Source organism: Monodon monoceros, unplaced genomic scaffold (assembly GCF_005190385.1).
Source record: "Monodon monoceros isolate NGI ecotype Baffin Bay Population unplaced genomic scaffold, NGI_Narwhal_1 Super_Scaffold_20, whole genome shotgun sequence".
In the NCBI taxonomy this organism is placed as follows: domain Eukaryota; kingdom Metazoa; phylum Chordata; class Mammalia; order Artiodactyla; family Monodontidae; genus Monodon; species Monodon monoceros.
In genome coordinates, this window is record NW_021703777.1 from 104,090,490 (window position 1) to 104,109,714 (window position 19,225).

Sequence of the window (19,225 nt, forward strand, 5' to 3'; positions counted from 1 at the left end):
AGCAAAATATTACACTGAAAACTACAGACATTGCTGAGGGAAATTAAAGAAGACCTAAATAAATGGAGATATACCATGTTCATGGATTGGAAGATTCAATATTGATAAAACTGCAATTCTGCCTAAATTTGATCTATAGTTTGAAGCAATTCCAATCAAACTACCATAAGTTTTGTTGTAGATTTTTTGACAAAAATTCAGAGCAGGGCACTTTAATAGGAAAAGGAGAGCCTTATCAACAAAAGGAGCTGAAATAATTGAATAAATAAATGGCACAAAAAATGAAATTCAAACTCATACCATATAATGAAATCAATGGGATCATAGACCAAAACATAAAAATTATAATAATAAAGCTTCCAGAAGAGAACATATGAGAATATCTTAATGAAATTGAAATAGGCAAACATATCTTAGAGACGATACATTATCTGAGGAGTCTGGCTCCTAGACAAAAATCTATACATGATTTTTCAGGCTCAACCATGGACAATTTCAAAGCCTTTACCTAGCAGGCCTCATGCGAAAATGCTGCCCTCCCCACACCAGACTTGGTAAATAGCCAATGCACTGTAGTCTCTAAAAGCTGTTGCTTTTACAGTCAGAACAATGGCTGGTAATGGGGGAGTGGTCATTGACTAGGAGGGTGGTGACATGAGAGAACTGTCTGGGGCAATGCAAATATTCTATATCTTGATTGAGAGTGTTGGTTACATGGATGTTTATAACTGTCAAAGATGTACTGAATTGTTAATTAAGCCCTGTATGTTCATCTGTAAATCTTATTTTAATTAAAGACATGTCTAAATATTGAGAGAAATATACAAAAAAAGAAAGCACAAGGTCTGTGCATCTTCTTTTCGTATAAAGTTGTGTGTGTGTGTGTATGTCTATGTGAAATTTTCAGTTGGATCAGAATATAGAGGCTAGATTTGGGGTTATATATTAATTGTTCAATTACACAGAATCATTTATTATACTATTAAAAATTTTAGAACATTTGAATAATTTCTTTAACATCCAAGACAATAAGGGTGATCTGCAACCAGTTAATCTACCTGTCTCAACAATGACTTCTTTTTTTTGACACAAAGAGTTTATTTATAAAAAGAAGGTGAGAAGCATTCTAGGACGGTCTATGACATGAAAACATGCCCACAATAATACAATAGAATATTCACTGTTGAAAAGACAGAAAACTGTAAGAGTGCTTATCTTACTAATAGGGGTTAATGGAATAAACTATATACATTATGAAGCATTCTCCAAAAGGTAAATTGTAAGGACAGTATCCCATGACATCCTCAGGTTGATAGCGCCTCTATCACCATTTAATGTACTGAGATGAAGTATATTACAGCCTTCTAAAGAAACACCCAATAATCTTGAATAACTCACTGATCCACATTTTAAGATTATTTGCAATGAGTACCAAGTGCAGTTCAAGGAACATACGGATAGAATGTTATTACTAAAGAGGATTCTCAAACAGAAGAAATCTGCAGTGAGAGACTAACTTACTAAGATTTTACAGGTGCTAAAGAGAGACAGCATCTGAAAGTTCTCTTGGGACTTTGTCATGTAAATTATTTTGGTAAAGATCTAAATTTCAATAGATACTACTTTACCATATTCTTGAACTTATCCCTGGCCAGCTGCTCTCTTTCCGCTACTTAGAATTATAGCATTTTAGAAGTGTTCAATCCATTTTTCACACTACACCTAGAATCATTTTTTCTAAAATATAAATCTGATCAAGTCATTTTTCTGTTTAACACTTTCTAATTGCATATAGAATAAAATCCAAATTCCTCAGCATGTCATACAAGGTCCTCAAAATCAGGACTCTGTCTTTTCACCGATTACTATCACCACCATCAGCAGTATTTCCCCAGCCCACCCACTCTAGTTATCTCTCATCCTACCCTCTAGTCACTCTATTAGCATCCTACTTAAATTATGATGGTCATGCAGTCACACACATCTGTGTCATCCTTATGCTATTTTCTAAGCCTCCAATGTCTTCTTCCCATCCTCCTACAGGGCTGGTACTATGTCTTATCTTTATGGCTCTGGTGCACAGTACTGTGTCTGTCATATAATTGTGTTTATTAAACAAGTGTTGAATGAATAAGCTTACCTATCCTAAGGTCTCACAGAAAGTGGTCAAAATTTCCTGACAACCAATTTATCCACTTTAGGTGCTTCTCAGTTCAAAACTACTAAAGCAAAGATGATGAGTCTCACTGATAAATATTATTGAATGTTTCCCAAGTCTACCCTTGCCTTGCCTTTTGTTCTAAATGTGGTATTTTTCATAAACCCACATATATTGGGGTTTAGCCTTACTGACACTATTATTAATCTATATAATATTTTTGGATGATATATCCCTGTTATGTGCTCCTTTTCAAATTCTTAGTTCAATTCATGCTTTAAACATCATGAGGATCACAAAAAATCTCCCTGTGCTTCTGGCAGGGAGCAGGGAAAAGCAGCCATGGAAAATATGCCCAGATAATTTTGTCCTCCTTAGAAGGCCTGCCCTCAGAGGAAACTATTTCACCAGAGCCTAAGTGACCTGGGGGAAGGAAAATACCTAACTCCAGCCCCTCCAGCCTTCTTGACTCACCTAAGGGTCCCTTTCCCCCTTCTCCCCGGCAAGAGGAAGCACTTGTGAAGGTCACAGCCTGGGGCACAGGCTCAATGAAAGACTGAGACCTAATTATAGGAATATAGAACACTTCCCCTTCCCTACACATCAATAGGGCTCCTGTATAATAACAGGGGAACTGCATGTCTCAGACCTTATTTAAGGAGCCTTTAGGAAAACCCAAAGATAATAGGGGAGACAAAAAAAGGATATCAGATGAAATTTTAGTCTCTGACTAATCTTAAATTATACTTGTCTTTTTGTCACTCAAAATCCCTATCAGTGCCTCAGTTTTTTTATCTAGGTGCCCCATAAACATCTTAAGCACACAGCTAGAACGTTACTATCTTTCCCAGTACCAGGCCCACTCACTCATCCCTAACTTGTCCCCACTTCCCACCTCAGTTAAGATGTATGAATACATTCACACACCTAACATTTCACTGGATTCTAAATCCTATTGATTTTACAGAGCAATTCTGAGAGGGAAGTTGAATTTCCTCACTGAAAAATTGAAGAACTAATGCACAAACTAGTCAGGTGACTTAATGGAATCAGGAGGTAATACTATATGTAATTAATATAATTCAAATTAGGTGTGTTTGTCATAGTTACAGGGTACCATTGGATCACCTTTAAATAATTAGGCATGAATGCTCTGGGCCAGTACAGGAATGATAAACCAGTAGTAAGATTATTAATTATACATATACATACATATACACATTATATACACACACACCTAAATATTTGTTGAATGAATGACTAAATATATTTTATAAACACAATCTTGGTTATGCAGTCTAAGGGGAAAGGATGGTACAATGTTACTGGGCTACTACTTTAATTCACTCAGCCTTTCAAATCCATGATATGTGCATGCACTTACTGGCACATTTTACTAAGCATTTATCATCTCTGATACTTAATGCCTACAATGAAGTGACAAAAAGTTGGAAATGCAATCAGCATTACTGATATATGGATACTTAAACTGTTTTCTATTCTTAACATAATTGTCTTTATCATTTAGCAGTTGAGTAGGTAGATACTATGATGCAAAACAGCTGGTGTTGATAATGGCACACAGCTCACTTCAGAAAAAAGAACAATGCAGCAGCTTGCAAGATTTAGCACCAGATCAGCAGTAAAAATCTTTTTCTCTTTTTCTTTTACACTTAATAGTGAATCCAAAACAAAACTGGAAATCTGATTTTTTTTGGCAACAGAACCTTGTGTTCAAGTTCAATAAGCATTTTTCTTATGACTGATATATGCTTGTACTGAAGGATTGAACTGGTTTACATTTTTCAAAGTAATTCAATGTAGTTTCTTAAAATAAAACTCTTATTTCCTCTACGTTACATAACACTGACTAACTAGCCTATAAACACATTGGCATACTATCTCTCTTCTTTTGCTCTAATCTAGTTTATTAGCTTGTTTTTTAATTTTATTTGTTTTGACTCAGCACACTCACACTTGGAGGAGACATGTGGTAAGAAGTTATTTTCTATTCTGTTGAAGATCACCATTTAAGATAGGCAGCACATCAGATTACAGCTGACCCCTGAACAACATGGGCTTTGAATTGCACAGGTCCACTTATACATGGGTATTTTTCAACAGTAAATATCACAGTACTACACAATCCACGGTCGGGTGAATCTGTGAATGCAGAACCGCAGATACTGAAGCAACAGTGGGTATGGAGGAACCTCAAATACAGAGGAACTGGTATACAGAGGGCTGACTGTAAATTAGACCTGGATTTTCAACTGTGGGGAGGAAAGGTGCGCCTACCCCCACATCGTTCAAGGGTCAACTGTACTTTCACTTTTGTACAGAAATATAAGGCTAGGTAGAGGAGGGAGAAGAAATGGGACCCATGAGTAGTATTATATTATTAAAATAAAAATCACATATGCAACAATGTATGTTAAATGTCATTTTAGGTATGACATATATACACATTCTGGTCCTTACATTATTATTTGCATTATCCATCAGCAGTATATACGGGGAAATTTTAAACATAACTTCTAACTTTCCAAGATTTTGAGGTTGATTACTTTTAAGATACTTTGAAAGTGTAAATTGTTCTGTTTATTTTTTTGTCTTGCAAACCTAAGGCACATATAAACACTCAACAATAAAACAAATATAAACAATTTCCATCATTGATATCTTGAAACAAAGTATGTTTAATCACTGATTGAAACTATAAGATAATTTCTGTACTACTCAAAAAAATTCAGAAAGCAGAATCCCTGTCAATCATAAAACAAACCGCTTTCCTATGGAGAAGAGCCTTGAAACCTCCGGACCAGGTTTAAGGTGTGTTAGTACTCTAATCTACTGTCAACTTTCAAGGTAAGTAGAAAATTCTGATCAACCCTGACCTTATTTTTCATTATAGTTCCCAACACATGACAGACCTTTAACTTTATAAACTATTTACATACTGCAAAATTAGTGGTATGCTTCAAGAGCAACAACTAGTTCAGTGTTAAAAGAATTTTTCTGGCTTCTGAGATTCAGCTCACAATTTGAATCTTTACGACTCATTCTACTGGCTTTGTGTTTTTCATAAACATTTATTTTCAGCTTGGAAGTCATGTATTCTAACATCTGCTTTCAAATTTTCTCCTTTTCCCAAAAATAATTTGGTATTCCCCCCCCCAACAAGGTGATAATAACCTAATGAGATTTTAAAAATAAATTTTCATGATTTTTATTTCACTGACTATACGATCATGTTAATAAAAACACATTAACTACTCTTTCATCTATCCCTGACCTTTTTTAAACTCAGAAGAATTTAATATTCCATCAAAATCTTAACATGTAATTTTTATGGGTGTGGTGGGAAGAGGAGGACCATAGCTAAAATCTCCGTATTTAATTTCCATTATGATTGTCCTTTTGTAATTCCAGGAAGATGTGCTTAGAAATATACATGCATTAACATTACGTAGCTATAAGCAGAAAATGTGAATAATTATGGATTCTCAGCTTCAAGTAAAATGGTATCAAATCTTAGAGGGCTGACAATACAAAACCTTCACTGAATAACTGGGTACTACCATTGCTCTACTTTTTCACCTGGTCAGCTCTCCACAAGCCAGAAAAAAGGAATTATGGATACCTACTGGGGGCACTTATGTTAAGAATCCTTTGCTTTTTGCTCATGATAGAGCTCCTTGAAAGGAATGTTCAGGGACCAGAATGCTCCACAAATATCAATATGGCATTCAATTTTGGGACCTGATGTTCTTTTCAGGGATACTTTTTCATTCTTTCAAAAACACTGAAAAAATACTTCTACAAATTTATTTTTAAATATCCCTAACGTGGCTTATAAGATCCCCCATGACCTCTTTGTCCACCTCTCCATTCTCTTTTCTAATCACTTTCCCTTTTGCACTAAGTATACCACTCCAATTCCTTTAGTTATTTGGGGGGTTTCAAGCATTTTTTTCCTGCCATCTAGAAGATTCTCCCCTCTCTCCACTTCTCACATTCTAATGTCGATTAATTTCAGATATTACCTTTAACATCACTCTCTTAGAGAAGGTTTTTTACCTCCCTCAGACTTGGTAATGTCCTGTTATAAATTCCTATTGCTTTCTGTAGCACTTATCACCATTATAACTATTTATTTAATAAAGGAGTCATTAGTAGCCTACTGGCTACAATCATTTATACTTGGCTCAAGTGTTACAGTTTTTAAAAATGTGGGCCACTGTTTACAATTGGGAGATTACATTATATTACGAAAATCCTATTTAATTTATATTTATCCCTAAATGTAAGCAAGAAACTGTTCACTGAACCCCACCCCCATTCAAAAAAAAAAAAAAAAAAGGAAAGAAAAAGAATGGAAAACAGAAAACCCAGATCACTTCTCATTGACCTTCTTTCCCACTCTCCTACCACAGGGATTGTCAAAAGTACCTTAAAAATCTATGATTTCATAAACTAAATTGAATTTCCTCCTCACTCTCTCATTCTCATCGATTTCCAAAAAAATGGCTTGTATTTCTTATTATAGATCTTACGCAATCTGGTACATAACTGTGTGGCTCAAAAAATGTATGATTTTGGGCTTCCCTGGTGGGGCAGTGGTTGAGAGGCCGCCTGCCGATGCAGGGGACACGGGTTCGTGCCCCGGTCCGGGAAGATCCCACATGCCGCGGAGCGGCTGGGCCCGTGAGCCATGGCCACTGAGCCTGCGCATCCAGAGCCTGTGCTCCACAACGGGAGAGGCCACAACAGTGAGAGGCCCACGTACCACAAAAAAAAAAAAAAAAAAAAAAAAAAGGATGGTTTTCATGAAATATTCCATGCTATGCTAAATAATGATAAAGACTGCATTACAAAATTGTCTTAAGTCAGAAAAGATAAGTACCCTTTCCTAGCTACTTAAGATATTAATACAACATTTTTGAGGAATTAGTGAAGTGCTACATAATAGATACTACTGGTATTTTTCATGTATGTGTTGAAAATGAATTCTATTGTAAAGTATGTAGGTAATATTGAGATAACACCTTAAAATTTTATTTAAAACGTTTTCTTTTAATTAAGCTTCTGTAATAAAACATACATCACACAACTAAGATGTTTCAGCCAACTGTTGATTTCTTCCTGCAAAAAGGATTTACTTTTCCTATGCTCAAGTCCCTTCAATATACTCAGTATTTCCTTCAAAAATAGTTTATATGTACGTATTTTTTTCTTTTAATGGTAAAGTAACTATTTTAATCTCTGAGAATAAATTAAGCGTTCTTCCACACAGATTTCCCAATTTCTTTGTATAGGTTCTCTAAGAAAAACTTCTTTCCTACTTCGAAAAATTCCTATCTTTGAAGATGTCCAGAGGTATACAGATATGCATTCTAAGAATTTATTTCAACCATAATGACATAAATATATTGAATTAATTTTCAACTGTACAAAGGAAATACACCAACAAAACAAAAAAGCATTTAAACATCTCAGCCATTATAAATCCACTCTAAAATTATTACCATTTTGGTTTTATTCAGATTATCATACTCATCTTGAATACTGTTTGGGTGTATCCTCAAAAAAAATTTTTTTTTAAGTCAGCCAGATGGACACTCTAGCAGAATCATATCAGAGAACAGGCTGAAGGATGACGGACCTCATCCTATAGTTGGGCTTACAAGGTGGTAACCTTGGAAACTGTAGCCAACATCCAGTGTTGGATGGCGCTATGAAAAACCCAGTATTTCTTCCAAAATACCCTACCACTATTTTGAGATTGTATGAGAAATGCCAAATAGACTGCTCTCATGGTTATTTCCTTTAGTACTGAAATGACACACAAACCAATACATGTCAAGAACTTTCAGCAAAATTTTCTAGCACCACTTGTACTTCTTTGTAATGTGACATCACACTATACCATTTACTAAAGGGAACTGAAGTTGGAAGCAGTTTTTGGCAAAAATAATAATGCCTTTCTGCTGTGTTCTCTCTTCAAGAACTAAAGGGTTAGTATGAAGTTAAGAAAAGGAGGAAGAAAGGAGAGGGAACTTACAAAGATTGAATGTTACACATTCTTTGCATGTTTAACATACATAAAATAAAATACATAAAATAAAGTACATGCTACATGTACTTTAAGAAATAGTTATGCATATTTGGTACCAGGTTTTGCGTCAGGTACATTATGCATATTATCTTTCATGCTCACCCTAACACTAAAGCAGATATTTTTATCTCCATTTCACTGAAACTTTCATAATGTATAGGATTCTCTTTCCAGTGAGGTTAACAACTTGTCCAGGTTCACACAGCTACTATATGCCAGAGCTGGGAAGTAAACTCATGTCTATTTCACTCTACAGTTCACTCTTTTCAGTGGCAGAACCATACTGAAAGTTTCCCAATTCACACAGGTAGTGAGTAGTGCAATTAGGACTCAAACCCGTATGTCTTGACTCCAAAGACTGTGCTATCTACTATACTATGTTGTCTCTGAGCAATGAAAAGAGATGTTCTTCTTAGTCATAATATACATACATATATATATATTGAAGGCTTACTTGACTTCTTAGGTAATTCTCCATTGCTTCTGCTAATAAGGAAATCTATATGATTGATAGCTACCTCAATAATACATAGAAAAAGCCAAATGGGGTGATTGCTTCATTTATTTTACCAATAGGAAAGCAGTCATGATAGAAAGGAAAAAGTGAGGAAAATCATAATAATGATGATGATGGTAATAACATTAATAATAATAATCACTTACATAGCACTTGCTCTTTGCCAGGCACTGCTCTAAGTTGTACTGATTTATTTAGCACAACAATCCTATTAGGTAGGTACAATTATCATTTTCATACAAGCAGGGTTAAGGAAACAGATACAAAGAGGTTAAGTCATGTCCCTAAGGTCACACAACTGTAAGGGGTAGAGCTAGGACCTAAAACCCAGGTTATCTGGCTCCACATTCCATGCTCTTAACCACTAGGCTATTGGGCCCCTCTTTGTAGAAAGAAACAACTAGAAAGGGACAACTTAAAAAAAAATGCGAGGTTATTTTGTTTACAAGGTTACCAACTGGATGGTGATTCCATCATATTACTGTCAACAGATGTTCTGAACAGTGAATTTGCTAATCTGCTTCAGCAAAGAATTTAGTTAAATTTGTTCTGATTGATTACTTATGCTTTTAAACTCAGTTAAGTGGGGATTTCAGTAAAGCACAATATATTTAATAAATTCAAATTAATGTTTAATCCTAACCTATCTTTATCTACAAAGTCTATCTCAAGAATTAAGGTGAAATATGGAGTTAGCCTATCTCTTCTCATTTTGTAGACTTAAAAAATGTTTTTTTCTTTCTTTCAAACATGTTCCAAGCTTATGTCACATAATATTTTGCTTAGAAAAGGCACATTCAGTGTGTTTGTGTGTATATTAATCTGGATTCACTTTTTAGGACTTCCCATGACCACTTCCCAGTTCCTTCAAGCATCAAGTACAGTTAGTGGGCTCAACACGATGAAAAAAGACATCTATTAGATCTAATTAGGAAAGACATCCCAAATAAGTGCACTGTGATTAAAAATAAAAGGAAACACAGGTGTACTTAAAGGCAAAGTTTACATTTAACCCCTCCACCCTTCTTTTTTCTTAAGTCACATTTTTCTTATAAACTTTTTTCTTCCCCAACTGGAATCATATAGTGACCAAGTAAATGATGAGCCAGAATAATGGCACTGAGGATCAATGCAATTCACATCAATAGAGGCACCCTACTTTCAAAAGTAAGTAGTGTTTACCTTTTCAATGAGTCAGTTCTAACAAACATATACTCTTACTTTCTGATTTCAGAAATAATGACTTTATTCTAATGTACAAGCAGAATTACCACTAATCTGCCTATACAATATGAAAACAGATTCCTTCACTAGTGTATAACTGGAATATTTATGCACAAAATTGGAAAGGTATTAAATTTACTTTACTTGAAAATGCACAATCATCATTCCTAACATATATTTTTTAGACCTGACCAGAAAAATTCTTTTAAATCTAATCAATCATCCTCTGCTTACTTTGGCAATTTAGAAACAACAGGAAAATATCTGCACGGTACAGACAGTATTTGTAGTTTGCAAAACTAGCTTTTCTGTAACTGTTCAACACCAATAGGAAAAAAAGAGAGAGAACTTGATTTCCATAAAGAATCTCCCAGAAAAAAAAACATAAGAACTAAACTACTATTTGTTGATACAAGAAATAATTAACTTTAATTAAAGTTTGATAAGTTAGAAAGCTGATGGTGAATACTTTTAATTTGGGGGGAAAGGGGAAGTAGAAGTTTTAAAATAAATCCAATAATTTTTGCTATTATTTTCCCCAAAAGGATGAAGATTTTCAACAACAGAAAGATGATAACTACCAGGTAGAGATAATCCACTAAAAATAAAAATTGGGGTAGGCAGCAGGTTTCTTTTCTCTTCTTTTTTTTTTTTTAGTTTTTCCTCCAGCATTATTGACATAAAGAATTGTACATATTTCAAATGTACAACAGGATGATTTGATATGCATATACTTTGTGGAATTATTATCACAATCACATTAACTTAACACAGTTATCACCTCACATAGTTACTATTTTTGTTTTGTGGGAAGAATGCTTAAGATCTACTCTTAGCAAATTTCAAGCATACAATACAGTATTATTAACTACTGTCACCATGTTGTCTTTTAGATCCTCAGAACTTATAACTGAAAGCTTGTATCCCTTTGAAGGTTTATTGTAGTGTAAGTCCTCACAGTTGGCTTTTTTTTTGAATTTTATTTTATTTAGTTTTTATATAGCAGGTTCTTATTAGTTACCTATTTTATACATATTAGTGTATACATGTCAATCCCAATCTCCCAATTCATCCCACCACCACCACCCCCCCCCCCCCCGCCCCTTTCCCCCCTTGGTGTCCATATGTTTGTTCTCTGCATCTGTGTCTCTATTTCTAGGCATCAGGTTTCTTATTTCTTTTGAGAGTACTTATTAAATATATAGCATTAAGGTACTTTTCTTTTATACTTTGATTTTTAGACAAATTTATCTCTTGGATAATTTTAAGTGTGTTTATTTTCAGCAATCACTTGTGGCTGCCTGAAAATATGGAGAACAGCAGTAAACACATAGAAGGGTTGGAGCCAATGAAATGCTATTTGAAGAAAGCAGAATTTTTCTACTTGAAAAACATTTTGGTTTCCACAAAAATGTAGTTTAGTTTTTTTCTTCCACAGATTGTTATATCCTATGTAACCATATTACTTTCATCTTTTCAGCGAAAGCATAAAAGCTTAAACCATAGTTACATTCAATATTTCTACACTTAAGCATTCAACTCCTAAACTTACAAGCTCCTCACTTATGAATACAATATATAGCTTGACTTACTATCCTGCATTGTATAAATGGAATTTCCCTGGAGTGTGACTTGCTCTCCCAAGAGGACAGGGTTTCTCCTTTCCTCAAATTGTCAAACTGTTAGCAAGCAGCTATGGATAGGAGAGAGCAAAGTTCCATGTGAATTACATCTCTGTATAAAATTCTCAAACCCCTTCCCAAGTGGCCTTTATTTACTCTCTATCAGTTGGAGATAAATAGGCCTATCCTAAGCAAGGCAAATGTGTCACCCCACCCGCCCCCACCGCCCTGCCCTTTACCTTTTTGATGGCATCACTGACATGAAAGTAAATGATAGTGAACTATTATGACCCAGTTTTATATCTACAATGCTGGGCCAGCAGAACAGGTACTATACAAGGGAGATAATTCAGAGATGGATGATGAGGCTCAAGCAGAAGAGATTCTGAAGGCTTGTACGACTATTTTTGCAAATTGCTATAAGAATGTCTCATTATCCTATAATTAAATTTCACTTAGTAATTCCATTTATATATATCTATACCTGGTAAATCAGAGAAGAGAAGAATGCACTCATTAAAGCCATTAGACAAAAGCCGGTCACGCAGCTGCTGAAGAATTGCTACTCCGATACAGAATGGGAAGGAGGAATTCCCAAGCAGTAGGGTATCCCAGAGGTGGAAAATTTTGTGCAGTGGAAATACATCTGTAAAATGACAAATATAAATTAATTAATTGAGATTAAAAATAAAAAATTAAAACAACAACAAGCTACTTTACTAGACATGGTAATTCCCTTATGGTCAAAACTATTACAGAACAAATATTGGCAAACTGTTTTTTGTAAAATGCATATTTGGCTTTGTAGATTTACTGCTTCCTAAGGCATCTTAAAAAACTGATAATCAGATTGATCAAATAGATGACATTTTCTAGCCACCACTATCAATCTTGGTATAGCTGTTACATTCATTCTGTTTCTTCCTAGAATTTTCAGGTCATATTATTTTCACAAGTTTATATACTTAGAAGAATTTTAGTATTGTTATAGATTCAGTATCATTATATTTCTATTATGCACTCTAAAAACTGCTTTTTGAAATTCCCATAAAAAAATCTGATTAGCAATTTTTTATTTTTGGAAACTTTCTTTTTTTCATTTATCAATACTCTGAACATCTTTCCAGGCCAGTGCATACAGATCTACTTCAAATATTGTATTCCATTAATCAAATGTACATATTTAAGCAGAATATCCACTGTATTAATATCTGTAACTGATTAAAGTATTACATATTCACATAAACTGTTTATTTCTAGGGGAATTCTAGGATAGGAAATAACAAAAGTATTAGTTATTAGACAATCTCTAAAAATTGAGTCTGATTTGGTTGTAACAGTTGCCTTCCAAAACTCTATGTAAATACTATAGTTAATATTAATTTATTTTTCAATAGAGGGCAGAGATTTTATGAATGTCATGATATATCAGATAGGTTTTCATCTTATAGAACAACCTTTTTGATATTTAGTAGTCAGAACAATTGGAAAAAATTTCTACCCAACTATATTACCTTAGAGTTACATAAGCATGCTCATGTAATTAAATCTGCTTAGTATTATTGTAACTATAATATACTGGGGAAGAATGAAGCTGTTCTTTTGCTAATACAATATTGAAAGAAAAGGGAAAATGATACTTACGAGTAAACATGGTGAGAAACCAAGGGATGGCATAGAGCTATGAGTGGAAAAAGATAGGGATGCAGGGGATGGATAAAGAGGAAATAAAAGAGATAATTAGAATGACTTCCAGTAAACTGAATGGTAAAAAAAGCTCTATGTTTTGGTCTACTCCACTGATTAAAAACATAATCTTTAACACCATATGCAGAAATAAACTCAAAATGGATTAAAGACCTAAATGTAAGGTTGGATACTATAAAAATCCTAGAGGAAAACATAGGCAGAACACTCTCTGACATAAATCACAGCAATATTTTTTTGGACCCACCTCCTAGAGTAATGGAAATAAAAAAAAATAAACAAATGGGACATAATTAAACTGAAAAGCTTTTTTTGCATAGCAAAAGAAACCATAAACAAAATGAAAAGATAAACTATGGAATGGGAGAAAATATTTGAAAATGATGCGAATGACAAGAGATTAATTTCCAAAATATATAAACAGCTCACACAGCTCTATATAAAAATAAAATCAAAAAATGGGCAGAAGTTCTAAATAGACGTTTCTCCAAAGACATACAGATGGCTAAGAGGCACATAAAAAGATGTTCAACATCACTAATTATTAGAGAAAGGCAAATCAAAACTACAATGAGGTATCACCTCACACTGGTCAGAATAACCATCATCAAAAAGTCTACAAATAATAAATGCTGGAGGGGGTGTGGAGAAAAAGGAACCCTCCTACACTGTTGATGGGAATGTAAATTGGTACAGCCACTATGGAGAACTGTATGAAGGTTCCTTAAAAAACTAAAAACAGAGTTACCATATGATCCATCAATCTCACTCCTGGGCATATATCTGAAGAAAACTCTAATTCAAAAAGATATGTGCACCCAAATGTTCATTGCAGCACTATTTACAATAGCCAAGACATGGAAGCAACCTAAGTGTACAATGACAGATGAATGGATGAAGAAGATGTGGTATATACATACAATGGAATATTACTCAGCCATAAAAAAGAAAGAAATAATGCCATATGCAGCAACATGGATGGGCCTAGAGATGATCATTCTAAGTGAAGTAAGGCAGACAGAGAACAACAAATATCATATGATATTGCTTAGATGTGGAATCTAAAAAACTGATACAAATGAACTTATTTACAAAACAGAAATAGACTCACAGACATAGAAAACAAACTTACAGTTACCAAAGGGGAAAGGAGGGGGGATAAATTATGAGTTTGGGATTAACATATACACACTACTGTATATAAAATAGATAACCAACAAGGACCTACTGTATAGCACAGGGAACTATACTCAATATCTTGTAATAACCTATAATGGAAAAGAATCTAAAAAAGAATATATATATATATATATAAAACTGAATCACTTTGCTATACACTAGAAACTAACACAACATTGTAAATCAATTATACTTCAATAAAAATTTTAAAAAATAAAAGAGAATCTAGATAATTATAATTATTATCACAAATATTCTATTAAATAATGACATCTATTACAAATGCTGCAGATGATCCTTTGGCCAAGGCTTATTCCACAGAGTATTTTCATTTCATCAAAGACTACACTCAAGACAATGCCTAATCCAAACACAGTACTAGCATGCTAATTTCAAAGGTCTACTTTTCAAAGGAGAACTTTGTTCTTAGGAATAAAATATTCCTAAGATTTGAAGAGTCCTCATCAGTGTTGAGTTACCCTTACTGAGTATTTTTTGAAACATAATGAGATGATATTTGAAAAATGTCCAAAATGTCTCATTAAAAAATTTTTATGAAGCTTATGCCTTCTATTACCACTTTCTAAATTAACAGGAAGCTTCATAAGAGACTAAACGTAATGAGATCCAGGAATGAAATAATTTGGTTCTTTATATGAGTGACAAATTTATTTTCCTAAGTTTACTCTCTAGAAATGAAACACACACACACACACCCCAATTAATTTTGTGAGATTTTGAAAGTGAGAAATCATTCTTAATTTCTAAAAGTAGAGTAAAATCTCCTTTGTTAATAACAAGTATCAAAAACCAACAATAATTTATAGAAAAATCTGAAAAAGCTCTACTTTTATGTTTTATGTCAGTGCATGCTCCTATTAAGACAAAGATTTTTGTACTACCTATAGCGTTTAAATAAATAGTTTTTCAGCACCTATCAATTGTGAATTTATAAGTAGAGTTGAATATTTCTTTGCATTATACACAATTGAGTATCTATGCTATTAAATGTCAGTCAAGAACCATAAGTACAGTTATAGACTACATTAAAATCTAAGTACTGTATGTGAAATAAACCCATTGCTCCCTACAAGATCATCACTTATATGCACTGACACAGCCATTACAAATGGGGAAACTGAGGAGTACAGAGGTATGTGACTTCACTATAGAGTATTGGTTGTAGAAAACAATAAAATATAATAAACTCTGAATTTTTCAGCCTAATTTAAATTTAAACATACAGTCTGTATATATAAGTTCCATCAGTATTATTTAACTTTTCTTGCTTTTAAGGATATAACATAAATTATATTATGCTCTACCCTTCTGATCAAAGCCAATTGTTTGTCATTAGGAATCTTACCTGAGTTACTTCAGCAACAAAACTAACAACCCCTTTTATTGAAGAGAGCATGTGTATGAGGAAGAACACAAAGTGGGGAGGAACCACCTGAAAGGATCAGGGGGAAAACATGCCAGGCTCACACAAAGCCAGGCATGGTTCATCTTACCACTAGCTAGAATTTTTTTTAAAACCCTGAAATAAACGAGGCATAAGGTAGAGTACTCAAAAGGATATTGCCTTAGTAATGGGGCAAAATTATGCTCCAAAATTATGCTGCCCTGGTCTCACTTAACAAACCTTAAAAGCAAGCCTTGAAAAGATCAAACTGTTTCAACGTTACCTAGCTGCATCTCCAAAAAAAAGCTCAAGAATATTTACAAGAACATAAAAATATCCAATAACCAAGAAGGTAAAATTCACAATGACTGAAATTCATTAAAAAAAAATCAGTAGTGCAAAGTAGCAGAAAAAAAATGATCATAATGAGGAGAAAAATCATTCAGTCAAAATGGACAAAGAACTAACATAAATGTTTGTAATAGCAGGCAAGGATGTCAAAATGCTTTTTTTTTTTTTTTTTGTGGTACGTGGGCCTCTCACTGTTGTGGCCTCTCCCATTGCGGAGCACAGTCTCCGGACACGCACGCTCAGCGGCCACGGCTCACAGGCCCAGACGCTCTGTGGCATGTGGGATCTTCCTGGACTGGGGCACGAACCCATGTCCCCTGCATCAGCAGTTGGACTCTCAACTACTGCACTACCAGGGAAGCCCTCAAAATGCTTTTTATATCTGTATACATATGTTCAAAAATCTAACAAATAATTGAACACATTAAGTAGAGACATAGTAGATATAAAAAAGAACCACCAAAAAAACCTCTCTAGAGATGAAAAATACAATGTTTGAGTTAAAAAATACACTGAATAGGATTAAGAGCAGATCAGACACTGCAGAAGAAAAGATAAGTAAGCCTGAAAATACAGCAATAGAAACTACCCAAAATGAAACATGGACGGGGGATAAAGAAAAACAAAACATGTCCTATACATCAGTGAGCAACTTCAACCAGCTGAATATATATGTTATTGGAGACTGCAAAAGACAGAGAGAAGATGAGAGGGGACAGAAAAAAATATTTGAAGAAATAATAGCTGAATATTTTCCAAAAGTGATGAAAACTATAATCTGATAGAGTAAATAATCTCAAGAACCTGAAGCACGTGAAACATGAAGAAAACTATACCAAGGTACATCATAATCAGATTTCTCAAAAAATCTTACACCATAGCCAGAGAAAAAAGGCACACTATGTAAAAGCATCAGTGAGAGGAATGTTTTCTTGTCAAAAACAGGGCACAAAAAATGACAGTGGAGCAACATTTTTCAAGTAATTAAAAAAAACAAACTATCAACTTAGAATTGTATGTCCAGCAAAAGTATCTTTCAAAGAGAAAGGTAAAATAAAGACTCTCACACAAACAGAAACTGAAAGAATTTATCAGCAGCAATCCTGCACTATAAGAAATGCTGAAGTCAGTCCTTCAGGCAGAAGGAAAATGATACCACATGGAAATCTGGACCTATACAGAAGAATGAAGAGACTCAGGATTATAAAAATGTAGTTAAATATAAAAAACTTTTATTAAAAAGAAAATCTTTAAAAATAACTGACTCTCGGGAGTTCCCTGGCAGTCCAGTGATTAGGACACCACGCTTTCACTGCCAAGGGCCTGGGTTCAATCCCTCGACGGGGAACGAAGATCCCACAAGCTGCGTGGCACAGCCAGAAAAAAAGTGACTCTCTAAAGCAAAACTAATAATTTATGTGGAGCTTATAATATATGTAGAAATAAAAGGTAGGACAACAATAATACAAATGCCAGGAGGGTAAAATGGAGGTATATGTTGTAAAGTATTTATACTATATGTGAAGTGGTATAATACTACTTAAAAGCAGGTTATAATAAGTTAAAGAATTATAGTATAAACCAGAATTTAACCTCAGAACTATTCACATTTTGCGTTGGACAACTCTTTCAAGGGGGAGGTGTAGTTTGCGTTTTAAGATTTTTGTAGCAACCCAGCCTCTGTACTAGATGCCAGTAGCACTTGCTCAGTTTTGTCAAAAATGTCTCAGACTTTGCCAAAAAATCCCATGGGAGGCAAAACTGCCCCTGGTTGAGGACCACTGTGTAAATCTTAAAGAAACCAATAAGAGAACAACAAAGAGTTATAGCTAGTGTCTTAACAAAGGAGATAAAATAGAATCACAAAAAATATATCCAACAAATCCGAAGAAGGCAGATAAAAAGGAAAAAGAGAACAAAGAACTGATAGGACAAATAGAAAAAAAATAACAAATTGGTAGGTTTAAAGGCAGCCATAGCAATAACCACAACAGAAGTCAATGGTTCCTGTGATGGTTAATTTTATGTGTAAACTTTACTGACACACGTGTCCAGACACTTAGTTAAACATTATTCCGGATGTGTCTTTAAGGGTGTTTCCGGATGAGATCAACATGAAAATCAGTAGACTTCGTAAGGCAGACTGCCCTCCCTAATGTGAGTGGGCCTCATGGAATTTGTTGGAGGTCTGAATAGAACAGAAGGTAGAGTTAGGGAGAATTCACTCTATGCCTGATAGGATAAGCAGTGAAGAAAGCATAGCTCTAGCTTCTAAGGATCTTACAGTTCATTAAGAGCAGTAGCTATTCATTAAATATTCTCTCAATCCACTCCAATTAGGTTCTAGCCTTCACCTCACCACCAGAACTGCTCTTCTCTTGGTCATCAAAGGTCTCCATGTTTCTAAATCTAATGGTCAATTCTCATTCTCAGTCTTTACCAATCAGCAGGCTTTGACATAATTTACTATTCTCACCTCCTCTAACCACCTGCCCCCCACCTTAACTTGGCTTCCAAGAAACCACATTCATCTAGTTTTCTGACTGCTCCTTCTCCATCTCTTTTGTTGGTTCCAATTTATCTCCCTGACTTAAATATTGGCATGCTCTATATTCAGTGCTTAGAACTTTTTTCTCTTCTATTTTCTCCAAATGATGTGAGGACTTATATCTACAGCTCTATCCCAGACCTCTCTCCTGAAATCCAAACTGGTATGTACAAATGCCTACTTGACATTTCCACTTGTATATCTGATAGATATGCATATTATGTCCCAAACTAAGCTCCTGACACTGCTTCCAAAATCTGTGCCTCCAAGTACAGTCTTCCAAATCTTCATTAAGAGCAATCCTATTCTTCCAGTTGCTCAGGTAAACAAAACTGTGGAATCATTCTTATCTCCTCTTTCTTCCACACTGTACATTTGTCACCAGCAGTCCTGCCA

General features: G+C 34.4%; 1 protein-coding gene across 2 annotated transcripts in view; it reads right to left on the reverse strand.

Moving 5' to 3' along the window:
• The window catches only part of TBCK (TBC1 domain containing kinase), a 228,335-nt gene that overhangs the window by 88,544 nt on the left and 120,566 nt on the right, over positions 1-19,225 (reverse strand). For both annotated transcript variants that reach the window (XM_029235214.1, XM_029235215.1), the window contains exons 21-22: positions 13,284-13,320; positions 12,124-12,285 (exon numbers count right to left, since the gene is read on the reverse strand). In XM_029235214.1, coding sequence (XP_029091047.1) covers positions 12,124-12,285; positions 13,284-13,320 — 199 coding nt within the window. The remainder of the gene's footprint in view (positions 1-12,123; positions 12,286-13,283; positions 13,321-19,225) is intronic.